This window comes from Seriola aureovittata, chromosome 17, assembly GCF_021018895.1.
Source record: "Seriola aureovittata isolate HTS-2021-v1 ecotype China chromosome 17, ASM2101889v1, whole genome shotgun sequence".
NCBI classification, from domain to species: domain Eukaryota; kingdom Metazoa; phylum Chordata; class Actinopteri; order Carangiformes; family Carangidae; genus Seriola; species Seriola aureovittata.
Window position 1 is genome coordinate 1,982,355 of NC_079380.1, and position 24,296 is coordinate 2,006,650.

The following is a 24,296-nucleotide window of genomic DNA, read 5'->3' on the forward strand; positions in this document are numbered from 1 at the left end:
CTCTGAACAATGGCTACGTTAGATAAAGATAAGGCAGAACTCCATGTTTGAAGTTTAAAAATAAAGAAAGATTCCTTTAGTTTGAAATGTTTGCTGTGTTTACCACGACTAAATTTCATCACTGACTAAAAAAAAAAAGAAATATGAAAACAACAATGGCTCCTTTAGTTGATTCAGTCAGTTTTAAGTCTACAGTCTTTGTATCATATTCTGCAAGCTTTGTATTCTACAGGTTCTACAGTCAAAAAACATGACAGTTTGTGATTAATGGCCCAATTATTGATTTAATTCATAAACCTAGTTCATTTTAGATGTTTGTAAAAGCTGTGTACAGTGGTGTTATTGTTGCATGAGCGGTGCGACTGACTGTGATGATTCAGTAGATGAAATGAAAAATCCACATGAACATGCTGCTGACTGAAACTTTGACTTTATCATATATGTTCTTTACTTCTTGTTTATCACTTATTATCTGTTGCAGACAACAACAAGGTTCTTGTGTTTTAAAGATTGATGTTATTATATTTAAATCCTGCGTCTCAGTGAAGACAGAGTGCAGACAGGTCACAGTTTAACAGAGTCAGAAATCAAACCTGCGAGGGAGAGAAGACGAAGACTCCTCATTCCAAACAAGTGCTGCAGTCCGAAGTCCTGCACCTGCACACACACACACACACACACACACACACACACACACACACACACACACACACACAAACAATTGGAATTTTTTTGTATCACTTTTACATCAATAAACATGGACCATTTCCCTGCCATTATCATCTTTAATGGTTCATTTAAACAAATACCAACAGGTCATAAAATCTATCTATCTATCTATCTATCTAACTACATATCTATCTATCTATCTATCTATCTATCTATCTATCTATCTATCTATCTTAACACGTTGACATGGTTTTCAGAATGAATGGATAATAAATTCATGTTAAAACTGTAGAATTCTCACTAATATTAACCCCCAGAGGCCGCAGTGGTTATCATCGTTAAAGGTATAAAGTTTGTAGGTCATGAGATACTGAAAGCTTCTTCCTGAATGTTTTTAGCTATTTTCACAGTATCTGCTTGTTGGGTGTTTGTAGTAACTTCTCAGATGTTGTCCATTGTCCATGTTCCCAGGTTGTCCTTGCATAAATCTCCTTATCTAAAATGCATCATGAATCTATTCATAATCATCTAGTGTGTGTGTGTGTGTGTGTGTGTGTGTGTGTGTGTGTGTGTGTGTGTGTGTGTGTGTGTGTGTTACCTGACAGCACCAGCGCAGATAGAGGCTCCTTAATGACGACATGGTGGACAAGTAGCCTAAACCAGTGTCTGTGATCCGCACACACCTGAAAACACAAAACAACACACATGAGCAAACCAGAATCTTTCCTTACCGACTGGTGCAGGTAGAAACACTGGTGGAAACACACACACACACACACACACACACACACACACACACATGTATCATGGAGCTGGAAGCTGGATCACTGTTAACGGAGGTACATCACCATGGTAACCTACGCTGCCAACTAACCTGACCCAGAGGATCAGATCAGAACTGACACACAAGTCCAGCTCCACAAGAAACCTCCTGAACTATAAAAGTCCACCATGATGGATTTTATGAAAAACACTTCTTTATTTCTCCTGCCAAACCGTAGGTTCCGACTGCTGCCAAATTTTCTGATGTCATCGTTGGACCAAGTTTGTCAAAAGTTGTGTAAAGCTTTTTGATAACTTATTTAGTTTTTAAGATATTGTCCAATAAACTTCACAAGGGGCGGAGCTTAGCAGTAAATTGTGTAATGACTCAATAACAGTTTGTCCAATCAACATCTTGGTTCATCTTGGAATCTTGGTACATATCCTCAGGTTGTATTTGGGAACAGGTCAACCAAAGTATCTGAAACCTATAGGGGGCGCCACAAATACCAAGAACATGTACCTCAAAACCTGGTGGGCATGATCTAGGGAGAAGTGCCATATTGACTGGTACAAGTGGGTGTGGGCTGTCATATATTTGCTCATAACTCTAGATGCCTTTGAGTATTCCTGACTAAACTCACTGGACACATCCTCAACTATCTCCTGAACACACACACTGAGTTTCATACAACCCCGACGAAGGAGGGACAAATGGCAGAAGCCTGAATGTGCAGATATTGAAACAAACGCTGAAGGTTGCTTGTGGCTATATTTATTTATTTTCCCTCCTCCTACACCTATGTCACAGCCAAGCTGTCATACTCATGCAGGGCACATCTATACACCTCAGCTCTCACACACTGTGATGGAATTATCTTCTATGAAGTCTATTTTCTGCCATTGAGGCAGAGTCTCCACACAGGCCACATACGTGACTGACTGAAGACCACAGTTCATTGTTTCTCTTCAGCATAGATGTGAAGAAGCATTTACTCAGCTCCCATAGCAACCAAGGTTATAGTAAAGGCCCTCACAGATAAAGAGAGAGCTGTGATTAAAAGAGCCAGTGTTTTAGAACTCAGGGTAACCTTTGTTTGGATGTTTCTCTGATAACTTATGAACCAGACGTTCAGGAGGTTTTTACCAGCAGCTGAATTATCCACAGAGGTGTCCTCCTCTCCATAACAAACACACCAGCGAATAAAACCAGTAGAAACACTGAATAAAGCAGTTTGACTTTAAAAATCAGAGATTCAGCGACGCTGTTCAGTGACACAGGACAGGACGTCTCCAGCAGCTGGGAGCTGAGCTGTCTAACATTTCCTCAGCTTGTTTCTCTGATAACTTCAGATCCAGACGTCCCATGACTAAAATCTTTCATCTGGTTCAAATACATAGCAACATCAGATTGCACCAATCACAGATTAAGACCCCCAGTGAGGCTGAGAAATGCTTCCTGTAGTGAGTCTGCGTCAGGTGGAAAAGGTCCTGTAGTGCGTGAGGCGTGTGGCAGAGTGAAGACTTCTGAGTTTTTACTGTAATCTCAAACATGGCAGTAAACCAGAACAGAAGAGAACAGAGACCTTTGATGTTGCAGCAGTTTTTACAGATGTGTGTTGTTGTGTGTTTGATGCTTTAATGTGAGTGTTGTAAATGTGGGTGATAATCAGTCCATAGCAGAGATCAGAGGTGAATCAAATCAAAGAGATCAATCTGCCACTGACAGATGAGCAGAGACAAATCACAGTAAATCACAGTGTAAATCCCTGCAGCAATAACAAGTATACAGTGTGTGTGTGTGTGTGTGTGTGTGTGTGTGTGTGTGTGCGCGCGTGTGTGACTGAATGAACAGTGACTCGCTGTGTTAGGGAGCTTCTGAAGAGTGTGAGCGGCAGAGAGCTGAAGTGATGACAGACTCTCTGAGACTGAGCTCAGTCCTCTTTCTGACCCAGTGAAGGAAATCCAGTCTACAGATCCTTCAGAGAGCAACGTTTGATATGAATTAAGAGAGCTGTGATGTTTCAGAGTCTGAGGAGCTGAATGGAAGAGGGATTCAGGTACTTTACTACAGTAAAAACACCAACACATCAAAGTAAAAACACAGTAGTTCAAGCATTAAAGTCAAACTCCTGGTTTGGTCGGACTGATATATTAAACTGTTTATAAAATCACTACTGAAGAACAGACAGGTGAGATTCTGGCTCAGATTCAGGAGGCACAGGCAGCTAGTGTCCACTAAAAGACAGAGAGGCACCTTACAGTCTGTAATGTATGATGGTCCTGAAAGCTCAACACACTGCAACTTAAGAACACACATGTTCATCAGTGTGACAACACATGAGCTGCAAATAGATTTATGCAAACAGAAGTGTTTCCAGGGGGTTTAGTCCTAACCGGCCCCGGTTCGAGTGCAACCCATGGCCCTTTGCTGCATGTCATCCTCTCTCTCTCTCTCTCTCTCTCTCTCTCTCTCTCTCTTTGTCTCTCTCTCTCTCTCACAAAGCATTGAACAATAAGTCGAAGCCAGGTTCATGTGTTGTCAAACTGGAGGTGTTTTCTGGATGTGTGTGTGTTTTGTCTATTTGCATGTGTGTTCTTGAGTTGCAGTGTGTTGAGCTCTCAGGGCTGCTGTAGTAATGAGACTAAAGAAAATGGTCTACAAATAAAAACACTTTTCTACAACATGTAAAATCACACTGCTGAAGTCAAGTAGAATCACAGTACGGACGTAAGTGAAAATGTGCAAAGATTAAATAATGGTTTGGGTTTCTGTTGGTCCTTAACAGACCCATGTAGCATGAACATTGACAAGAAAGGGGGGCGGACAGAGTCCTGATAAAACAATAACAGATTCAGCTTTCTGAGCGCCCCTCTGCAGAGCCAGCTGTGACAGTTGACATCAACAGTATAATTGTATGTACTCTACTAGATAGTAGGGAAACAACTTCAACTGTTGAGCATGTGTGTGTGTGCCCCAACTTCTAATGTTGTTTCTACTGTCAGAGTCTCAGTCCTACTGCAGAGCCAGAGGGAGACAACCTTCCTCCTTATCTCTGACTGACCAAACAACTTGATGGGTTGACAATTGTTACCCAGCCTGCAGACTGTCATTCATCGTAACTACAGGTGGAATGTTTTTCACCATGACTGAGCTGTACAGGCACTTCGGTCTCTACACCTCTGTTTGCTCTGCTGGGTATCACCAGATTGTTGGTCTTACCAACATGTGCATCTCTGATGTCTGTCCTTCAGATAATAACAAGCAGCTCTCTGACACACAGAGCAAATGGCTCCAGGTCAGAGACTCGTGTCAACATGTCACTGTAGGAGTGACACCTGGTCATGGACCAGAACATGTTGGGAGACATGAGGAGACTATCAAGTGTAGTGATCACAAATCATCACATTACAACTTTTGAGTGTAGCATCTTATATGGAGCTTTAGTTGTGGGCGCTACTCACACTCATTGAGATGGGAGGATGTATGAACCTGCGCAGAGGGATAGGAGAGTTAATCATTTAAAAGTACATGTTGCACATGGGCCCACACCAAGCTGCAACCTGAGAGGCTGAAAAATAAAGCCAACCAAAAGCTGCAGTTCCTCTATTGACCACTAGAGTCTGGCTCCAACAGTGAGTCAGTCCCCATAGACTCTCATGTTAAAATGTCCAACTTTGCAGCAGAAATAAACATGTTTACAGACTGGTACAAAAACAGTTTTGGTCTCTAGAGCTAATTTCCTCCTTCATGACACCTGTTTATAAAACTCACCTGTTTACATTTTATTAAGACTTAAAGCTATTGAGAATTGAGGGTGTGGCCTCTTTGAGTGACAGCTGAGTGAGCGTATGCTTTTCACAAACTGACATGCCCCAAAGTCTCAGCTCCACACACACCCCACCTCTTTGACCACTGTTGGATTAGCTGGGAGTTAGGGGCGGAGTCGGACACTGCCTGGATCGCAACAGTGGAGCAGCTCTCTCTGAGCTTCAAAATTGCTCATCAGAAACCTGTGGGTGACAGAGGCTACGTCCATCTTTATTTACAGTCTATAGGTCGTAATAAGCTGCTGCACAGGCGAGCTATGGGCTGGTTTCTTACAGGAGGATAGTCTCAGTAATTGTTACCATCAGTGTCATTATCAAGGTCATTAAGTCAGTCACCACTGGGTTTAAATATTTCAATAATTGTTTGGGGTTTTTTTTTACAAAAAAATCATCTGCTTTTGGGAAGAAATGTCAAAATCATTTGGATATAAACTCTTTAGTTTCCCTGTATTTCCTCCCTACAGCCTCGTTGCCAAAGCACAACTGATGATCCAGTCTGAAGTTTTAAACTGAGCTCAGCAGAAATACCATCGTCATTACAGAGCTCTATTCCATGGAACACACTGCACACTGATTTATCTTCAGCCACGACCACAATGTGTTTTACTGACAAGACTCTGTATCCACTGTGGTGGTGTGGTGTTGTCCTCTCTGTATCTACTGTGCGTTTTAAGTAGCAGTTAGTCATGAGGAGTCGTCCAGGACATAATTCATCCTCTGCTGCTCACATGCGCTCACACACACCAGGATATACACTCTGCTTTCAAACATGTACACACACACTTTATTCTCACAGTATTTTAACTGTAGAATTCAGAATGTCCAGAATAAATGACGGATCATATACGTAGGTCCTCACCTCCTTTCTCTTACTAATTACTACTTTTACTATACTATGTTTTTAGCTCCTCCTTTAACACACTCACCTATCCAGCACCAGTTCCTCCAGTTTATGCAGGTCACAGGCGATGTACTCCAGGGCCATGTCGGTGATCCTGGGGCACCAGGATAAGTCCAGGCTGCGGAGCTTACGCAGGTTCTCCGCCACCAGCTCCACGCCGTCGTCGGTGATCTTGGAGCATCCGGAGAGGCTGAGGGCCGTCAGGTTGGGGAGGCTGTGTACCATGTTGACCACACCGTGGTTGGTGATCTCCCAGCAGGAGTGAAGCCGCAAAGTGTGGGTGGTGTAGCCCTGAGGGTGGAGGGTAATTTTATTTTATTTGATTATGTCAGTGAAGAAACGGACATTGATAACAACCTGTGGCAGCTTCACTACTAGAAACATCAGCTTCTGCATGGCTCTCTGAGCTCTAGTTTTACTGCAATTGTGGCACCATTTGTAATCCATCCCATCCTCACTACAGAGCAAGTAACCATACACTGTGTAGTCATGTGTCCTCCAAAATAAAAAAACAGTCAGAACTTTTCCTGGATCATGGATAAAGTCAAAAACCTTCCACCCTCTTCATCCTCATTTAACTTAAACACTTCTATTACTGTCTTCTCCTTCTGAACAAATGTCAACTGAACATTAGCAGATGGCCTTCCTCACGTTATCACTAAGTCATGTGATACATTTCATAAATACATATTTTGTCATTGAGTCATTGTTGATGGAAGCCATGACATAATCATTTTTTTTACCTTTATTTCCACACTCAAAAAACAGGGAAACAGAAGAGTTGATGTTAATTCTCTGATACCCTGATCAGGACAGACCTTCAGTCATTGATCTCATATAGGCAGATGTCCATGTGTTGTTTGATTATAAAGCAGGTCTAGGTTCTATATTAATACTGTGAAAGTATCAAAGCCTCAGTCCACAGAGAAATGCACAGCCTGTATTCAGAAACTGAGCCTTAAAACCAGCCGTCAGGACTTCTGGAACTTTGTGATGTCACAACCAAATAGTCACCGCTCTCAGCCACACTCAAAGCCCCGCCCATCTGGACCCACTGGCCCACCTTGCAGGATTTGGTTTCTCTGAGTGTTTACCTGAAATCTGCTATATTTTTATTTGATCAATCAGAAAACAGTCAGCCAATCAGAATAGAGGCTCAGAGCCTCCTCTCTTCTGATTGGCTCATTGACCTGTTGTTACTAGAGCTCCAGAGAGAAGCCTGAGTGAGGAGATGTAAAACTACATTCTGATGGTTTTTGGTTTTTAAAAGCACAAATATATCTTCTTATGGATCAACACTTCAAATAAAACACTGGAGAAGTGTAAAATATGGAGCTTTAAAACAAAATATTGATAAATGCAGCTTTAATTAGTCAGTTTGTTTCATTTCTGGCTTTATGACTATCCTTATTAATAAAGTGGAATACAATTTTGCACACGTTTGTTTGTGACAGTTCAGGTGTGTGACTGTGAGCACTGAAACACCAGCCCTGGTTCTGGCTTCCCACCTGTTTGGCTGTGAAGTAGGCCATGGCCGTGTCGGTGACGTGGTAGGCCTGCAGGCTCAGCTCTGATAGGTTGGGCAGGAGCTGTGAGATAGCAGCGATGGCGTCGTCCGCCACATTGATGCAGTCGCTGACGCTGAGGGAGGTTAGCCGGGCGTTCAGGCTGGACCACAGGCCGGCCTCCGTGAAGTCGTTGCAGCCTGACAGCTCCAGGTGCATCAGGCCTTGCATCTGCTCCAACATGACCTGCAACATAAAGACCGCCAGTCTGAATGTAGTTGCTGACGTGTGGTTACAGAGGATTTGAGGATCCGAAGACCTCCCAAGACAAAGGAAGACAATGGCTGCACAGTTTCAGTCTGTAACTACAGTCTGTTGTGATGATGTTACCAATACAACAAAGTAAAAATACTCCATTACAAGTGAAAGTCCTGATCTAAAAGTGTAAAAGTACTAAAGTAAAAGTCCTGATTATATATGACATCATTAATACTGAAGCATCAGTGTGTCAGCAGCATGTTACTGGTGTAGTTGCTGCAGGTGGAGCTGGTTTTACAAACAGAGACACAGATAAACCTGAGAGGTCGTCACATGATTAACGAGAGAGGAAAGAAGAAGAAACAAAGAACTGATCCACAAACCTGTTTTCAGTTCTTAGACCTTTTCTCTAATCTTTGATTATTGGTGAGATATTGGATCATTTGAACATCTATTGAAATGATGGAGCTGTTAACTCACAGATATCTGAACTGTGACCTGACTACACGCTGATGTTTGTAAGACGTTAGGAGACAAAAAGGTTTGAAGGTTTATATTTGCACTGACAGTGTGTAAAACCTTCATCTTTAAAGTAGCTGAAGCTGTCAAATAAATATAATCCAGTGGAAGTATAAAGTAGCATCAAATGGAATTACTGACATAATGTACCTAAAAATTGTACTTATGTACAGTACTTAGAACAAATGTACTAACACAAGAGAAAAGGTGGGTGTATACAACAGCATCTCTCCATCGGGAAACATCTGTTAGTGATGTGTAGCCTGCAGCAGAGGGCTTATTGTGTCTTATGTGCCTGAGGTGGAAAAACTCACTTCCTGTCTTGTGCCAAATCTAACCAAACTATCAGTCGAAACTTCATGCACTGTAGCTACAGATGTGTGAGATGGTTTTATGTTATACCTTAAAAATAAATGCTGTGACTCTTTGTGATGTTTAAAATGCTGCATGTAGGTCCTGAAGTCCTACACGGGTCAGGAGCTCATCCATAACTGGACACCGACTAACTGACGATGATCTCATTAAGATTGATAAATTCATAAACATGAAAAACACACAGACATTATTTTCATGTTTGTGGTGTTTTTCCTTCTTCCTGTTTATTTGACTTGCAGCCTGTTTCATTTTTGACATGTATTTCCTCTTGTTACATACAGTTTGGGTGAGTACATCTGTTGCTAACGTTGTGCTGGACTGTTGCAAAACACCATGTTGTTAACATTAGTACAGCTCTATCATTACTACAGTGAAGGTACGTAAAATATTAACAGTTAGTTCAGACCAAGTAGTTTAATTGGACGAGAGGCATTCAATGAGTGCTGATATAGAGTATAACAGCACTGGGACTTTTAACTACATGTATCCCTCCACTTTAAAGGTGTTCTATTAACCGCTAATCAGCGTTACATCAACGGTTGTTATCCGTCTTAGATTGTAACTTTGCAAAGATGAATATACATATACAGTATATCCATAAATAACATTTGAATGAAATGATGTATGGTCGTCAGAAGAGAATGAAGGGAAGAAGCCTGGATACTTCAGCGCAAGCTGGTGTGCAGGTCAGGAAAATGTTTATGTGTTGCTTAGCAACAGTCTAGTACCAGTCCAGTTGCGGAACTATTTGTGTTGCCAAATAAATGATACATTTACAAACAAATCATAATCTTTTGTTGCTCGTTACTGTTAATTAATATGGCGTTTGTAAAAGTGTTAAAAGCAATATCACACTCGAGCTTGTGTTGTTGTACTGAACATCAGCACAGCATCACAATATCAGCACAACCAGGCCTGTGGTTAAATTCAGTAAAACATCACAACCTTAAGTGTGACATTGTTTAAACATCTTGTATTTCGAGTGTGTTAAGCTGTCCAATCTAGAGTGTCTGTCCAGACGGTGGCCTAGGAGGGACATTTTTAGTTTGATCAAGAGTTCATGGTTTATTCCAAAACAGGTAAACAAAGATTTTCAGTAGATACAAAGTCAAATATCCACTTCACAGCTGTGTTTGTCCATTTAGTCTCTGTTTCTGGTGAAATTTTCATAATATTTATTTATTTAATATTGAGCAGATTGGGTCTTCAGTCTGACAAATGGCCCTGTGTGTGCATATTTAATATCAACAATGGAGTGAAGTAACATCACATAAACTGGTTATTATGGTAACAGATCATATGAGGCAGCTGTGTCGGAACACTTGAAGACACTATCATTTTTCTTTAACATCTGTTTTCATAACCTCTGTTCCTTTCTGTCATTTATCAAGTGACCACACATTCAGCCTGTCACATGACCTGCTCTGAATAAAGCTGGAATTATCAATAAAACTGTCATTGCAATAAAACGAAGCAGGATGAAATAACGTTTCATAATAACGAGCTGAGTGTTGATTATCTGACAGACACCTGTTTCTACGTGACTGTGCTGTAAAACTAAACGCTCTCATCCTTTGAAGATGCAATAAAATGGTAATACACAAATCAGCACCCCACAACAGGAAAGTCCATATATAGATCCTGCAGCCAACAATTCCATCTTTCTCCATGGCAACCATCCACTCATCCCAGAATAGCAGCGTAGCCGAGCAGGTATGAAGAGCCATCTGAGAAACACTCTGCATTATGAGCGTTACGCCTCTTTTGTTCCTGCTGATGGAACATGACAGAGTAAAGACAGAGATTATGAAAGTGGAGGTGAAGGAGAAACAACAGGTCCAGATAAACCAGAACCTGAAGGGGTTTAGAATAAATCTAGACCTGACCGCTCTGGGAATACGAGTACAGGATCAGATACTGAATCTGCTGTCTGAGCCGCCTGACGCAGCTCTGTCAGAGAACCTCATCATGTAGAGGGATGGGGAGGAGGCGGGGCTGAGGTTTTACTAGCATGCACTGGGGCAATGGAATGATCACTGTCATCACTGTTACTGGTGTTACTGTGATCTGTGTCCGCTGTTGTAGCATGAGTCAACAGCAGTGAGTGTGAGTGATGACTGAGGTTCTCAGTGCACTGATGACTCTGATCATGAAGTCTGTCTGTGAATCACACCAAGTGAGAAACAGTTAGTAATAATGTTCTAGATGTTTGAATCAAACGTTCATAATATTTCTCTCTGTGTTTCCTTTCTGTCTACTACAGTATCAATAATCTATATATATATATATATATATATATCACACAGAGCACAGCCTCCATCTGGTCCCTCCCACAATACTATAGCCTTTATTTACTTCAACTCCAGAACATGACAGACTTTTATTAGAGGCAGGTCTTTATGTCTAACTCCCTCTGTTTGATATGTAGAGTTGCTTATAGTCGTTAGTACGAAGCCTCGTTACCGATAACTTCTCTCTCTCCCTCCCTCTCTCCTGCTCTCTCTGCTCAGTGTGTCTTATGTTTAGTTATTCCTCTGCTTCCTTTAGTAATAATGAGATATGTAATGCAAGTAGTTTATTTCCTGTAATGGAGGCGAGGCTCAGTGTATTAGAAGCACTCCTCCTCTTCCCTGCAGGAAACCAGAGTGGCTCAGTAGCCTGCAGCTCGGTAGTCCGCTGGCCAGTGGTGGAAATATGATCACTCGGTCAGTCAGTCAGTCAGGAACATTGGCGATTATAGTGCTCGCCCCGCTGCTGCAGTCCAGCCAGAAACTGATTATTTATTTTCTGGCAGCAAAAAAGAATACAGGAAGACATGACACCACAGAGGGATGACATATGTTTGTGGTCCAACCCTGAAGTTAGCATCACCCTGGTTCCCCCTACTAAAAGCCAATGGGATTTTTTCCATTGTCTTTTGGATTATTAGAGAAAATAAGTTCTGTGACAAACAGTTTATGATCCTGACAGATTTAGTTCAGCAGGATCATCTTCACGAATGAACACCACTTCATGATGTTTGAAGCCTAAATACGATCAGCAGAAATAAAAAGCTAATGTTAGGCTATAAACCAACGACACCACGGTCACATGACTTCAACACCTCCACCACTAAACTTTAACATGTAGTTTGATTCAGCTCTGACCTCTTCTACAGAAGCCTTTCCTCTGACACAGTTAATAACAGTTTGTATAAACACAACAAGGCTGTGAAGGTGGACTGGTGAGTAGATCAGTTTTCATGTTCAACGTGATGATGTTTAACCTCCCTGACAACCTCTGTAGTCTCATTTAGCAACCAGCCTTTTTTAACAGATGTAAAAGCTTAAAGAAATCAGGACAGGGGTATTTACTGACGTATGTTATGTTGTAGAATAAAACATGAAAATGTCTAGAGCTTGCGTTAAACACAGACCTTATTTCAGTCATGTAACCAAAAAGCCATTCAAAAAAACAAATACTTCAGAACTAGGGAACAGGAAGTGTTAACATGCAACTAATGTGCAGGTGTCACAATAATTGTAATTACACTATTTTATAAATTTGACCCTTGGTTTTATTGTTGCCTTCAAAAGAAAATAATACAATGACCTGAGCTTATACTGAGCCTCAGTTAAACCAGGTCTGCCTCAGAAACACTGACCTGTGGGTGCAGTGGGGTCAAAGTGATCATGTGACTCTGACCCACACAACAAACCTGTCCTAAACCTTAAACTTGAGCTCAGTTAATGACAGAGCAACAACCTGTTTCACCACCTCTGTGTAACATGCTCTGTTACCATAACAACCAACAGGCTAATATGTAAACATATTCACTTCTATACAACCTAAAAGCTGACTGGTTTAACTGCAGCTCCTGTGTGCACCCTGAGAAATGTCTCCAGCTGAAATCATCCAATCAAATCCAGTTTTCAAATAATGACACTCACTATAAAAACACTGGGGACCCTCACGGTGCATCCAGTAAATTCAGTGTTTCCACAACTCATGTCACAGTCACCACTCTGCTGCTCTCACACTGACAATGTCTTCATTTTACAATTTAACAGTCACGACTCCTCAGTGTTAACGAAACTCAACCCTTCCTGTCCATGTTTCAAAATAAAGAGGAGGATACTTTGAGCACCTTGAACGCTTTTAATGTGAAACATCTGTGCAGGAAGGGCTGAATTCCCCGGACAGTAGCGAACTAGAGCAGAGACTCTGACATGTCTCCGTTGTTGTTATTGTTGTTCTGGGATTAGACATTACACTGAATTTATCTAGACAACATGTAAACAGATCAATAAGATATGATGTAAAACAATGGGAATAATATTAATGGCTCTTTCCACAAATAACTATGAGATGTTGTTATTTGCTCACAGCTGCTGCTGACCACTTCCACTACTCTGATGCTGAGCCTGCAGGGAGAGCTTGAACAGCTCTGAATACAGCTAGGAATTCTCTAATCTCCGAGGCACTCTGAACTACTCACTAACCAATAACCCCAGTCCTCTGCAAACCTCCTGACTCACCTCCAGACCGGCGTCTGTGATGGTGGACCTCTTGAGGCTGACTGAGCGGACCCCCTTCTTGGACAGCGGGTAGTTGTCGATGAACTCACAAATGTCCAGGTCTGACACGCCCACTAAGCAGAAGGACTGGAAGCCACGCAGGGCGAAGGCCTGTAGACTGACAAACTCCTTCTCCCCGTTGGGCAGCAGGGTATATAGCTCCTTGGCATGCAAGATGGGGGTCACGCCCTCCCAGAACTTGGGCTGGTATAGCACCTTGCGCCACGTCTTGCACACCTGCGCCAGCACACACTTTTCACCTGTGGTGAAGTACCAGAGCAGTCGGTTGAGCAGCTTCTCATCCAGGACGAGCTGGCGCTCCAGCAGCAGGGGTTTGGGAAGAGTGAGGGGGGGTAGCTGGCGAAGGGATGGCTTCAAGCCCACCAGAGGCTTTCCGGGCTCCATGTCGGAGCCCAAGAGAGAGGCTGCCGAGTGGGGCATGCCGGAGCCGTCCAGGTGGTGGTGGTGGTGGTAGGGGAGGGAGGAGGGTGGAGGGGGCAGGATGGAGGGGACTGAGGAGGACTGGCACAGGCGGTTCTTGGCAGCGGGGGTCCCCTTTGTGATGCTGGCGCTGCCCAGACCGTTGGGCTGGCTGGGGGGCAACTTCACCATACCGTTACGAGTCACACAGGGAGACTTCAGCTCGCTGGGGGTGGACATGTTCAACATTGGGAACCTGGTGAGAGAGAAAAGAGCCACAGTGAAAACCAGGTGAACACTGGTCCCATTTCCTTAAGGCAAACAAACAAACAGACAAACAGATACACATCACAAACTGCATCCCTGAAGTGGACCATCTATCAGTCAGCAGCACAGAGAGCGGTCTTCACAACAAGAACAGAATAACCCCACCCCACCCCACCTACCCCTCCACCCACCCCAGGAGTGTTATCTATGATGTTGCCTTCATAATCAGGATTTAAGACATTTTAGCCTTTCTTGTACAAAGTCAACAAAGATTGTTTTTAAGAATAAAAAGAATTCTCTCTAAATCCAGAGTTTCTGTAAACTCAGTTAGCCGAAGTCTAACTGTTGGCACTTCCTTCTTCCAAAATAAAAGAACAAGCTTCTTAGTGGTGAGACGTCCGTCAGAAGAGAAGCTTAGAGTGATTAACACTGAGTCACAGGTTCAAAAATAATCTAAATATCAGCGGAATATCACACATCAGATTTCAAAGTAAGCCGACATACTGAACACACAGTGGCTCAACAGTGGGAAATGATCTGCTCCTGTTCGCCTCTGCCTCCTCTTTCCCGCCTTCGTTTCCCCCCCCTCATCTCTGCAGTCCTGCTTCCTCCACTCATCCACCAGATGTCCTCAGACTCTCCTCCCTGTTCCCATTCACCCGTCTGCCCCGCCCCTGCGCACACCTGTTCTCCTCCTCAATCCCCAAGATTTATGTTTGTGACTGAGTCGAAAAGTTATGGAAATCCTCGTATGATTGTTTGAGCTCCAAATCCATGAATACAGATTTGTTCTCTTTCAGATCAGCCAGGAGTGACCATGAAGAACAAGCATATTGAATATATAGTTAACATTATTATCATAACAAAAACATATATACATAAAAGTGCTTTCACTCAATCCCCTCATTGTGTAAAGCACTAAAAAAAATATTTTCTCAACTTAACAAAGCATCCAAGTCAGGAAACTACATACATATGTGTGAATGTGAATATTTTTTATTTATTTATTTACATACTTTATTCTGACCTCTTGCTCAGTTCCTTATTTTCATTAAATTATTTTTTCAATGGCTTAATTTTCTCTAATTGTATATTCCCTTCATGTCATCTTATATCAACATTTAGATCCTGTTTGTTTTGGTTTGTGGTTAGAAAATTAGTTAATATCCTGCATGTGTTATAAATAAAGAAAAAGCTCATCTGCCCTTGCTCCTGCTTCACTTCCCTTGTGTTGCTCGTCTCATCCAGGTGTGTCTTCCTGTCTGTCATCTCATCCACCTCCTCCCTGTTAGCCTGGTTTCTGAAGCACTTCCCTGCATCAGCCTGTGTCTGGGTCCTCATTGCTTCAAACTACAGTTGAACTGGATTATGCTGCAGGACTGGTTTGACATGTTTTCTATAGAGGCTTTGATTTGTTTGTTTGTTTGTTTGTTTGTTTGTTTGTTTGTTCGTTTGCTTGATTCCAGCTGTGAATCCTCGCCGACAATACAAATGGGTTTATATTGTGGTATTTCTCCCTCTAATATCTATTAGACCGTTATAGGACATGTTGCAGGTCAATGAGCAGCTCGTTGATCAGGATCAGTTCATCAGGTTTTTAGTTCACTGGTTCGGTCAAAGTGAGACAACAGCCATCTGATTGGTTGACAAAATAATCCTAACTCAAGGTCCACTTACTCACTTTATCCAGGAAGTTCAACACATCTCACTAAGTCTGCTCAGCTGTCAGAGGTCAGGGTTCCCATCTCCCCCACATACGACCACCGGTCACATGATGAGAGTTGCACCAGCATGACAACTGAACAAACTGTCCACCAATGTAGACTGAGAGAGTCACTTGAAAGCTCTGGAAAAAAGCTTGTAAGTGGGCCTTGAGTGATTATTGAGTCAAACTAATATTTTGAAGGTTAATGAATTTTCACTTGCACAGATTTTTTCCTGAAGACATTATATCATAAAACTGGGTCAATGTAAAATATCTTCCTGTTCTTTACTAGCTTGTCACCACTATTGATGTCAAGATTAGTTGTCTATAAACCAGTTACATTTCCAAAATGAATGTGTAATTTTAATGCTTCTAAGTATCACCGTGCATTTTGGAAATTAAATACAAAATAACCCAAAGTGCAGACATTTATATGTGTCTGATGGTGTTGATGACCCTGTAATTTATAGAAAAATGTTACAAATATGGTTAAATAGCCAAAACCTCATTTAATTAAGATGTGTACAAAGGTTTTGAAAATGATCAAGATAATTTATTTGTAAATCTAAACCTGTTTTGTCCCTGATCTCCACTGTTTCAGATGATCTGTTATGGCTCATTTCATCATGATAATAAACAGGAGATATTTGTTATCTGGCTGACCCCGCCTGCAGTCAGCTGAGTTGACATGTTACCATACTCAGCAGCTGTCTGAATAGGCTGCAGCTCTTTGTGGTGTGTGTTGAACAGAGCTGGACGTTGAGTGAAAACACATCACAGTGTAAATGAAAGCAGCGGCCTCATCCAGCCTGCTCTGTGTGATCTCACTGTATCAGCAGCAGGAGGACGGCTCACAGTTATGTAACCTGCTGACTATAGGGCTTCACACACCACAGCATCTCTTTGTCCCGCTCCACTGACACCACCAGCTGTGCCATTCACACCTGCTACGGCCAGTTACACGTGCAGCTACTTATGCGTATATATACTGTCTATGAGTTATCAGGAACACGCTTCAGTACGACCACATCTGGCAGCATTTTACGTTTCATCGTTGTCAAGTATTTGTTGTCGGTCCCTAAGCAGATGGAGACTGGCTCTGCCTCCGCTGTAGCATCACGGAGGTTCATCCATTACATAATACAGTGTTGTCAACCACAGCGGCTACAGCAAGCACTCAGAGCTATGTTGACTGACCTGTCAGAGAACACAAGGAGAGTATGTAACTCAGATGTCACAGGTTAGGCTAAAATAAGATTTTACTGTAACAACTATAGATATATAAAACCTGTATTTAAAACCTGTTCTGAGCATGTGATGATGCTGAAGCAACAATAACAGGACGCCAAAATAAAACCCTCATCACAAACCTGGACTGACTGAAAGCTACAACCTACTTTAATTTAACTTCATATGTAAACAATGTAATAATGAGACATAGAAGTTAAGATCTGCATGCACAAAAAAAAAACAGGTGATCATGTGCAGTATGTCAAATTACACCTGCTAATCTGTAGTGGTCTGATTATAAACCGCACTGTTCACATCCAGAGAGAGAAGTGACTGCAGTTTCACTTTCATGGTTAATGCCTCTATTATACTCTATACTGAAATTCCATTGTGCTAAATCCTACCCTGACACCCCCCCCCACCCCCACCCCAACCCCCAACCCCCACCCCACACCCTCATGCAGTCTGCTAACCCAAGCTGTTTAGTTTTAGAGAATACAACATATTTTTCTACTGATCCAGTTTCCAGTTTCAGATCATGAATGCAAACAACATAATGTGGTTACAACACATCCACTGTCCTCTGTCTTCAGACTTGATTCAAAGACATGCACAACACTGCACAACTTATGTCATGGCTTGTCTTTGTTAGTGCACATATAATACTGTCCTTTACTCTGTGTCATAATGTATCATACATATCTGCCCATTTTTTAAATTTGTCACATTCACACACACGTATCATACTGTATATTCACTGATGGGAACTCCCTTGTTAAAGCTGTATTTCAGTGATGAAACGCTCGCAGTCCGTCCCCTCTGTACAGCAGAGTCTCCCCTGCTGAATCACATCAGTTGACAGCTCTCACTGGACGACAGTGTTGAAGAGAGGAGTACTATCAACTGTGTTTACTGCAGAGAGCCCGGGGCTAAAGATGACCACAGCGACACGCTCCCTCCGACACAGTCCTACTACAAATAGGGAGGTTTCACTGCAGAAGACCAACACATGTAAAATAGAGCAGCATGAGTCACTCAGTCCACCTGAGCTCCAGATCTACAGAACTGCTGGGGGAGATCAGTTCATAATCTACAGGACCAACAACCAACACTATCTGAGTCTCCAAAGTGCATGTCACTTAACAGCCATTATCTTAGTGGACATAGATGTTTGGGTTTTTCACTTTTGATAAAAGCAGCTTACAAAATGTTTTTATGCAAACATGTTTTGGTTTAACATCTTTCTCAAGTTTCACTTCAAGATCTGGATCCAGAGATTGAACCACCAACAAACACCAAAGGTTTTGTAAACAAGATTTTAAACACGAATACAGCAGCAAATAACTATTGTCTATGTAAAGATATAGTGGAGTAATGGCGCCCTGAGCAGAGAAGAAGCCACACCCCCTCTGTGTGTGTTGTAATCTGAGTTTCTCCAGTCTTTGTTTTGGTAACCGCTCTGGCAGCGTGTGCATGTTAGTGCATGTGAGCTCCTCCTGTTAAACCGCTGGTCATCCCCACATTTATAAACACTAGGCTGGTGGACCGTCAAAACATCCATAAAGTCTTTACCAGCTCCATCAGTGTCATTCCTGCAGCCGGTCCCAGTGTATCAGTCCAAGGCTGAATTTCTTTCCTAGTCTGACCATGGAGCCAATACTGGTCTGGGTTTACTGAGAGGAGAACCCTAGGAGCAGCTAAAGGGTCCAGCTGGACCCAGAACTGGTTTTTCTTCTCCTCCATGTGTCAGTAACTTGATGGGTCATAATGTTACATGTCTATTTTATTAGTGACGGCTACAGTAGACATAATAACTTTATAATAATAGCTAACTTACTGTTACCAATATTATAAATGTGTTCAAAATATGTTGTTATTGCTAGCTGGCTAATAATAATATAATAATATTACAGGTATTAATCATAGATTCTGACACAGTGACCCCAGCAGCAGGTAACACTGCAAGAGCCACCTCATCCTTTCATTTCACACAGAGCTTTAATGCTGAATATTACCAAGCAAATTACCACAAAGTGACTACCACACAGTTAACCTGGGACCTTCAGGGCCCCCGGTTGTTTTGGGGCCGCTGCCAGGCCACTTTGCCTGGTTCATAATGTACAGAACAGATCTACTGGGTGGAGCCTGAGTGTGGTCAAGTCTGACCTACTGACACTGAACTGACACCAGAGTCCTGACCATTACAGAAGAAACACTAGATGAAGCCGGAGCTCAGGCTACATCCACACTACTACGTTTTGTTTTAAAATGAAAACGAGTTCCGTCCAGACAAGCATTTTAGCTCCGCATCAGAAACGATCACCATTTGTACTGAGACACCTGAAAACACACACATGATCATTTACGTACACTGAGCATGCGCGAGCCGGTGTAAACAGGAGGTAGATTGTCTTCTCTGCAGGTGATTAGTCGCACAAAATACAATGAACAAGGAACAGCAAAGACAGCTGTAGCATTTAAATACAGAATTTAACTGAACAACAGCTGCTAGCAAAGACAACAAAGTCAGTAACACTGTAATTCATTATCATGTTGAAGTCACCAGTCGAGGCTGATAAGACCCAGTCAGAGAGAGACCATGGGTGTCTATGTCATTGTTTCCAAAGTTTCTGTCCATCCAGACTACATATATGTGAGGTAATGAATGCTATGAGCTAAACCTTAGCTCCGCCCCCCTGAGTCAAACCACAGTCAGTATCTGTCATCACATAGAGGAACAAGCAGGACACACTGCTAACACAGTAAAGAGCTGCTGCTCCATCACCTGCACATGCTCAGAAACAATTACCCATCACCACTGCAGAGTTAATATGAAACAATGCTTTTTAAGGCCAGAGCGCTGTTAACTCACCAACACTGTGCAGACACACACACACACACACACACACACACACACACACACACACACACTGCAGCTAGACAGAAATCAGGGAGAGAGATTTCAGTTTCATAGTGAACAAACCAACACAGACTCTGTTCTCTGTTACTTTCTGTTGATATTGATCAGATGATTTGAAGCTCAGTGTAATCGTTTCTTCATCTGATGATGATCAGCTGTTTGGAGTCACTGTAAATTGTCAGACAAAACTGTCTTAACCATTTATTACAACTGTATCTGCAGACTGTGTGATCACTGGTCCACTTTATAAGTGTGCTGCTCTGCCATGCTCTTACTGTGTCACCTTACACCAGCACCCTGTTAAACTCCCACTACAGGAATCTTCTCAAACAGCAGATCATGACAGATGCTGCTGTTGTTGTTAATACGACCATAGAGCATGACCAACATTGGATTTTTGGGATATCGATATTAGTGAGTAAAAAAAATGTCGATATCGATATATCGGCCGATATATATGTATAAACACTTGTTAAAAAAGATATGTAACGAAAGCAAGATATTTTACAGTTTAACAATTAACGTTATTGTCCAAAATGACGTCAGTACACTGAAACGGTAAACTTTAAATAAAATAACCATAAAAGTAAATAACTACAAATAAAAAAATGTAAAACATAAGAACAAATATGTATATATATATTTAACTTGAATGAAAACGAAGGATCAAATATACATAAAATGCTGCCTATACAACTTTACTTGACCTGAGCATTTCCACTGTATTATTGCTTCTTAATAAAAGTATTCATATCAGCGCTATGTGCCGATACTGATATATCAGTTATAGGTCAATATCAGCCAACCGATAAATGTCGGGCTGTAATATAAGGAATAAATTCACCTGTTTACCTGAACGTTACTGAGTAAAATGTTTGACCAACAGGTACAAACAGTGATGGTGAGAGTCCTGCTCTAATATGAGACCAGTACAGACACATAACTCCACAGAGACCATCAGAAACATCCCAGCAGAACCCCTTCAAGTTCCTGAGAGTCAACCCGCAATCCACTGAACACCTTCAGAGCTCTGCTGGTTCACTCAGTGTCTCTGCCACTGAAGAGGATACAAGCCAAACCAAAACTACCACCAATTACACTGTGAGACTATTTCAGGAAAAATATACTGTTGGAATTTAAATGTGGTGAATTCATCAAAATAATATCTGCTGGAACATTTGTTCCAGTGTTTTAGAGCATGTGAGCAAGACAATGTCTGTGGGTCTGATGTCTACGTCGGGTTTTAAACACAGAAATCCTGAATAAAAACCTGGTCAAGAGCTCAGGACCTCAGTCTGGGCTGAAGGTTCACCCTCCATCAGGACAATGACCCTAACACAGGAATGGCTTATTCCCACCATCTACTATGAGACTATAACTTCTTAGTCTCACACTATAAGATTCTGTAAAGACTTTTTACAAGACTAAATTCTTTTGAGAGTATTTCCAATCATGCACCTACTTTCAAATGTCAAGATGAAATAAAAACTGACGTAATACAGCTCAGACTATCAAGATGATGGGAATGCGCCACAACTCAACAACGCTCATCATTTTATTCTGACATTGGAAATTAGTGTGTGACAGTGAGATCACTTGAAAAATCGTTTGGTGTGAGGCCGGCCTTAGGGACAACTCTGTGAATATCCTTAAGTGGCTTAGTCAGAGTCCTGACTTGAACCTAATCCAACATCTGGAGGGACCTGAAAACGTCTGTCCACTGATGTCTCCATCCACACTGACAGAGCCTGAGAGGATCTGCAGAGAAGATGAAAGGTTGTGACCTGACCATCTGGAGCAGTTTAAAGTTCAACGTCTGGACCCAAGGAAGCTGGGAATCTGCTCTGTCTGCAGGCTTCATCTCACCTATGCTCACCTATAATGAAGCCCCCTCACTTAACTTCTAATTTGATTTCACTTCATATGTTATGAAGTGAAATCACCCCCCCCCCCCCCCCCCCCCCCCCCCCCACCCCCATTCAAGATGAGGTAGGAAAGTCTGGTTTCTTCCTTTCCCTGATATTAAGCATGAATACATGGAGTCCTTCTCACCTCGGCCATGTTAACCAGGCTAACTGATTCATTAGCTGAGTCCCAATTCAGGGGTCTCATCCTACAGAGGTTGCGTTTGAAGACTGATTGCATCACTGCGGCAAGACTGTCCCATTTCAAAGGCTCCTTCAAATGCATCCTTCTTTCCTGGACCATGAAAGATCCACTTTCGCCCAACCTATCCCAAGATTCATTGCACACTGGTAAGGAAAATAATATGGCAGCAACACTGACAGAGAGCCTGAGGATTACAATGTTGAATGTAAGTATTGGGTTTCAGCTCAGTTCAACCGTTAAAACCATGGGCCTCAAAACCTCAAGTTTTTGTGAAAAAAAGTTCTGTGTTCTCAAGGATGCTAGGCAACAGTAAGGGCGGGAACAGCTGATGACACAAAGCAAAAATCCTCAGTAGAGGATCTACGATGGCTAAGAAGGGCCAAACCTTTGTAGACCACCCCCCCGAATGATGTGGCCCTGAAACGGGTGTTTCAAACAGCAGATCATGACAGATGCTGCTGTTGTTGTTAATACGACCATAGAGCATGACCAACATTGGATTTTTGGGATATCGATATTAGCGAGTAAAAAAAATGTCGATATCGATATATCGGCCGATATATATGTATAAACGCTTGTTAAAAAAGATATGTAATGAAAGCAGGATATTTTACAGTTCAACAATTAACGTTATTGTCCAAAATGACGTCAGTACACTGAAACGGTAAACTTCACTGGGAATTAAATAAAACAACCATAAAAGTAAATAACTACAAACAAAAAAAATTTAAAACATAAGAACAAATATGTATATATGTATTTAACTTGAATGAAAACAAAGGATCCAATATACATAAAATGCTGCCTATACAACTTTACTTGACCTGAGCATTTCCACTGTATTATTGCTTCTTAATAAAAGTATTCATATCAGCGCTATGTGCCGATACTGATATATCAGTTATAGGTCAATATCAGCCAACCGATAAATGTCGGGCTGTAATATAAGGAATAAATTCACCTGTTTACCTGAACGTTACTGAGTAAAATGTTTGACCAACAGGTACAAACAGTGATGGTGAGAGTCCTGCTCTAATATGAGACCAGTACAGACACATAACTCCACAGAGACCATCAGAAACATCCCAGCAGAACCCCTTCAAGTTCCTGAGAGTCAACCCGCAATCCACTGAACACCTTCAGAGCTCTGCTGGTTCACTCAGTGTCTCTGCCACTGAAGAGGATACAAGCCAAACCAAAACTACCACCAATTACACTGTGAGACTATTTCAGGAAAAATATACTGTTGGAATTTAAATGTGGTGAATTCATCAAAATAATATCTGCTGGAACATTTGTTCCAGTGTTTTAGAGCATGTGAGCAAGACAATGTCTGTGGGTCTGATGTCTACGTCGGGTTTTAAACACAGAAATCCTGAATAAAAACCTGGTCAAGAGCTCAGGACCTCAGTCTGGGCTGAAGGTTCACCCTCCATCAGGACAATGACCCTAACACAGGAATGGCTTATTCCCACCATCTACTATGAGACTATAACTTCTTAGTCTCACACTATAAGATTCTGTAAAGACTTTTTACAAGACTAAATTCTTTTGAGAGTATTTCCAATCATGCACCTACTTTCAAATGTCAAGATGAAATAAAAACTGACGTAATACAGCTCAGACTATCAAGATGATGGGAATGCGCCACAACTCAACAACGCTCATCATTTTATTCTGACATTGGAAATTAGTGTGTGACAGTGAGATCACTTGAAAAGTCGTTTGGTGTGAGGCCGGCCTTAGGGACAACTCTGTGAATATCCTTAAGTGGCTTAGTCAGAGTCCTGACTTGAACCTAATCCAACATCTGGAGGGACCTGAAAACGTCTGTCCACTGATGTCTCCATCCACACTGACAGAGCCTGAGAGGATCTGCAGAGAAGATGAAAGGTTGTGACCTGACCATCTGGAGCAGTTTAAAGTTCAGCGTCTGGACCCAAGGAAGCTGGGAATCTGCTCTGTCTGCAGGCTTCATCTCACCTATGCTCACCTATAATGAAGCCCCCTCACTTAACTTCTAATTTGATTTCACTTCATATGTTATGAAGTGAAATCACCCCCCCCCCCCCCCCCCCCCCCCCCCATTCAAGATGAGGTAGGAAAGTCTGGTTTCTTCCTTTCCCTGATATTAAGCATGAATACATGGAGTCCTTCTCACCTCGGCCATGTTAACCAGGCTAACTGATTCATTAGCTGAGTCCCAATTCAGGGGTCTCATCCTACAGAGGTTGCGTTTGAAGACTGATTGCATCACTGCGGCAAGACT

The 24,296-nt window shown here is 42.0% G+C and overlaps 1 protein-coding gene across 1 annotated transcript in view; it reads right to left on the minus strand.

Annotated features, from left to right (window-relative positions):
- fbxl16 (F-box and leucine-rich repeat protein 16) overlaps positions 1-24,296 on the minus strand; it is a 39,865-nt gene that overhangs the window by 5,483 nt on the left and 10,086 nt on the right. The window contains exons 2-6 of the mRNA XM_056402299.1: positions 13,338-14,052; positions 7,672-7,914; positions 6,189-6,454; positions 1,268-1,352; positions 594-657 (exon numbers count right to left, since the gene is read on the minus strand). Of these exons, the coding sequence (XP_056258274.1) occupies positions 594-657; positions 1,268-1,352; positions 6,189-6,454; positions 7,672-7,914; positions 13,338-14,045 (1,366 nt within the window). The 5' untranslated portion in view covers positions 14,046-14,052. The remainder of the gene's footprint in view (positions 1-593; positions 658-1,267; positions 1,353-6,188; positions 6,455-7,671; positions 7,915-13,337; positions 14,053-24,296) is intronic.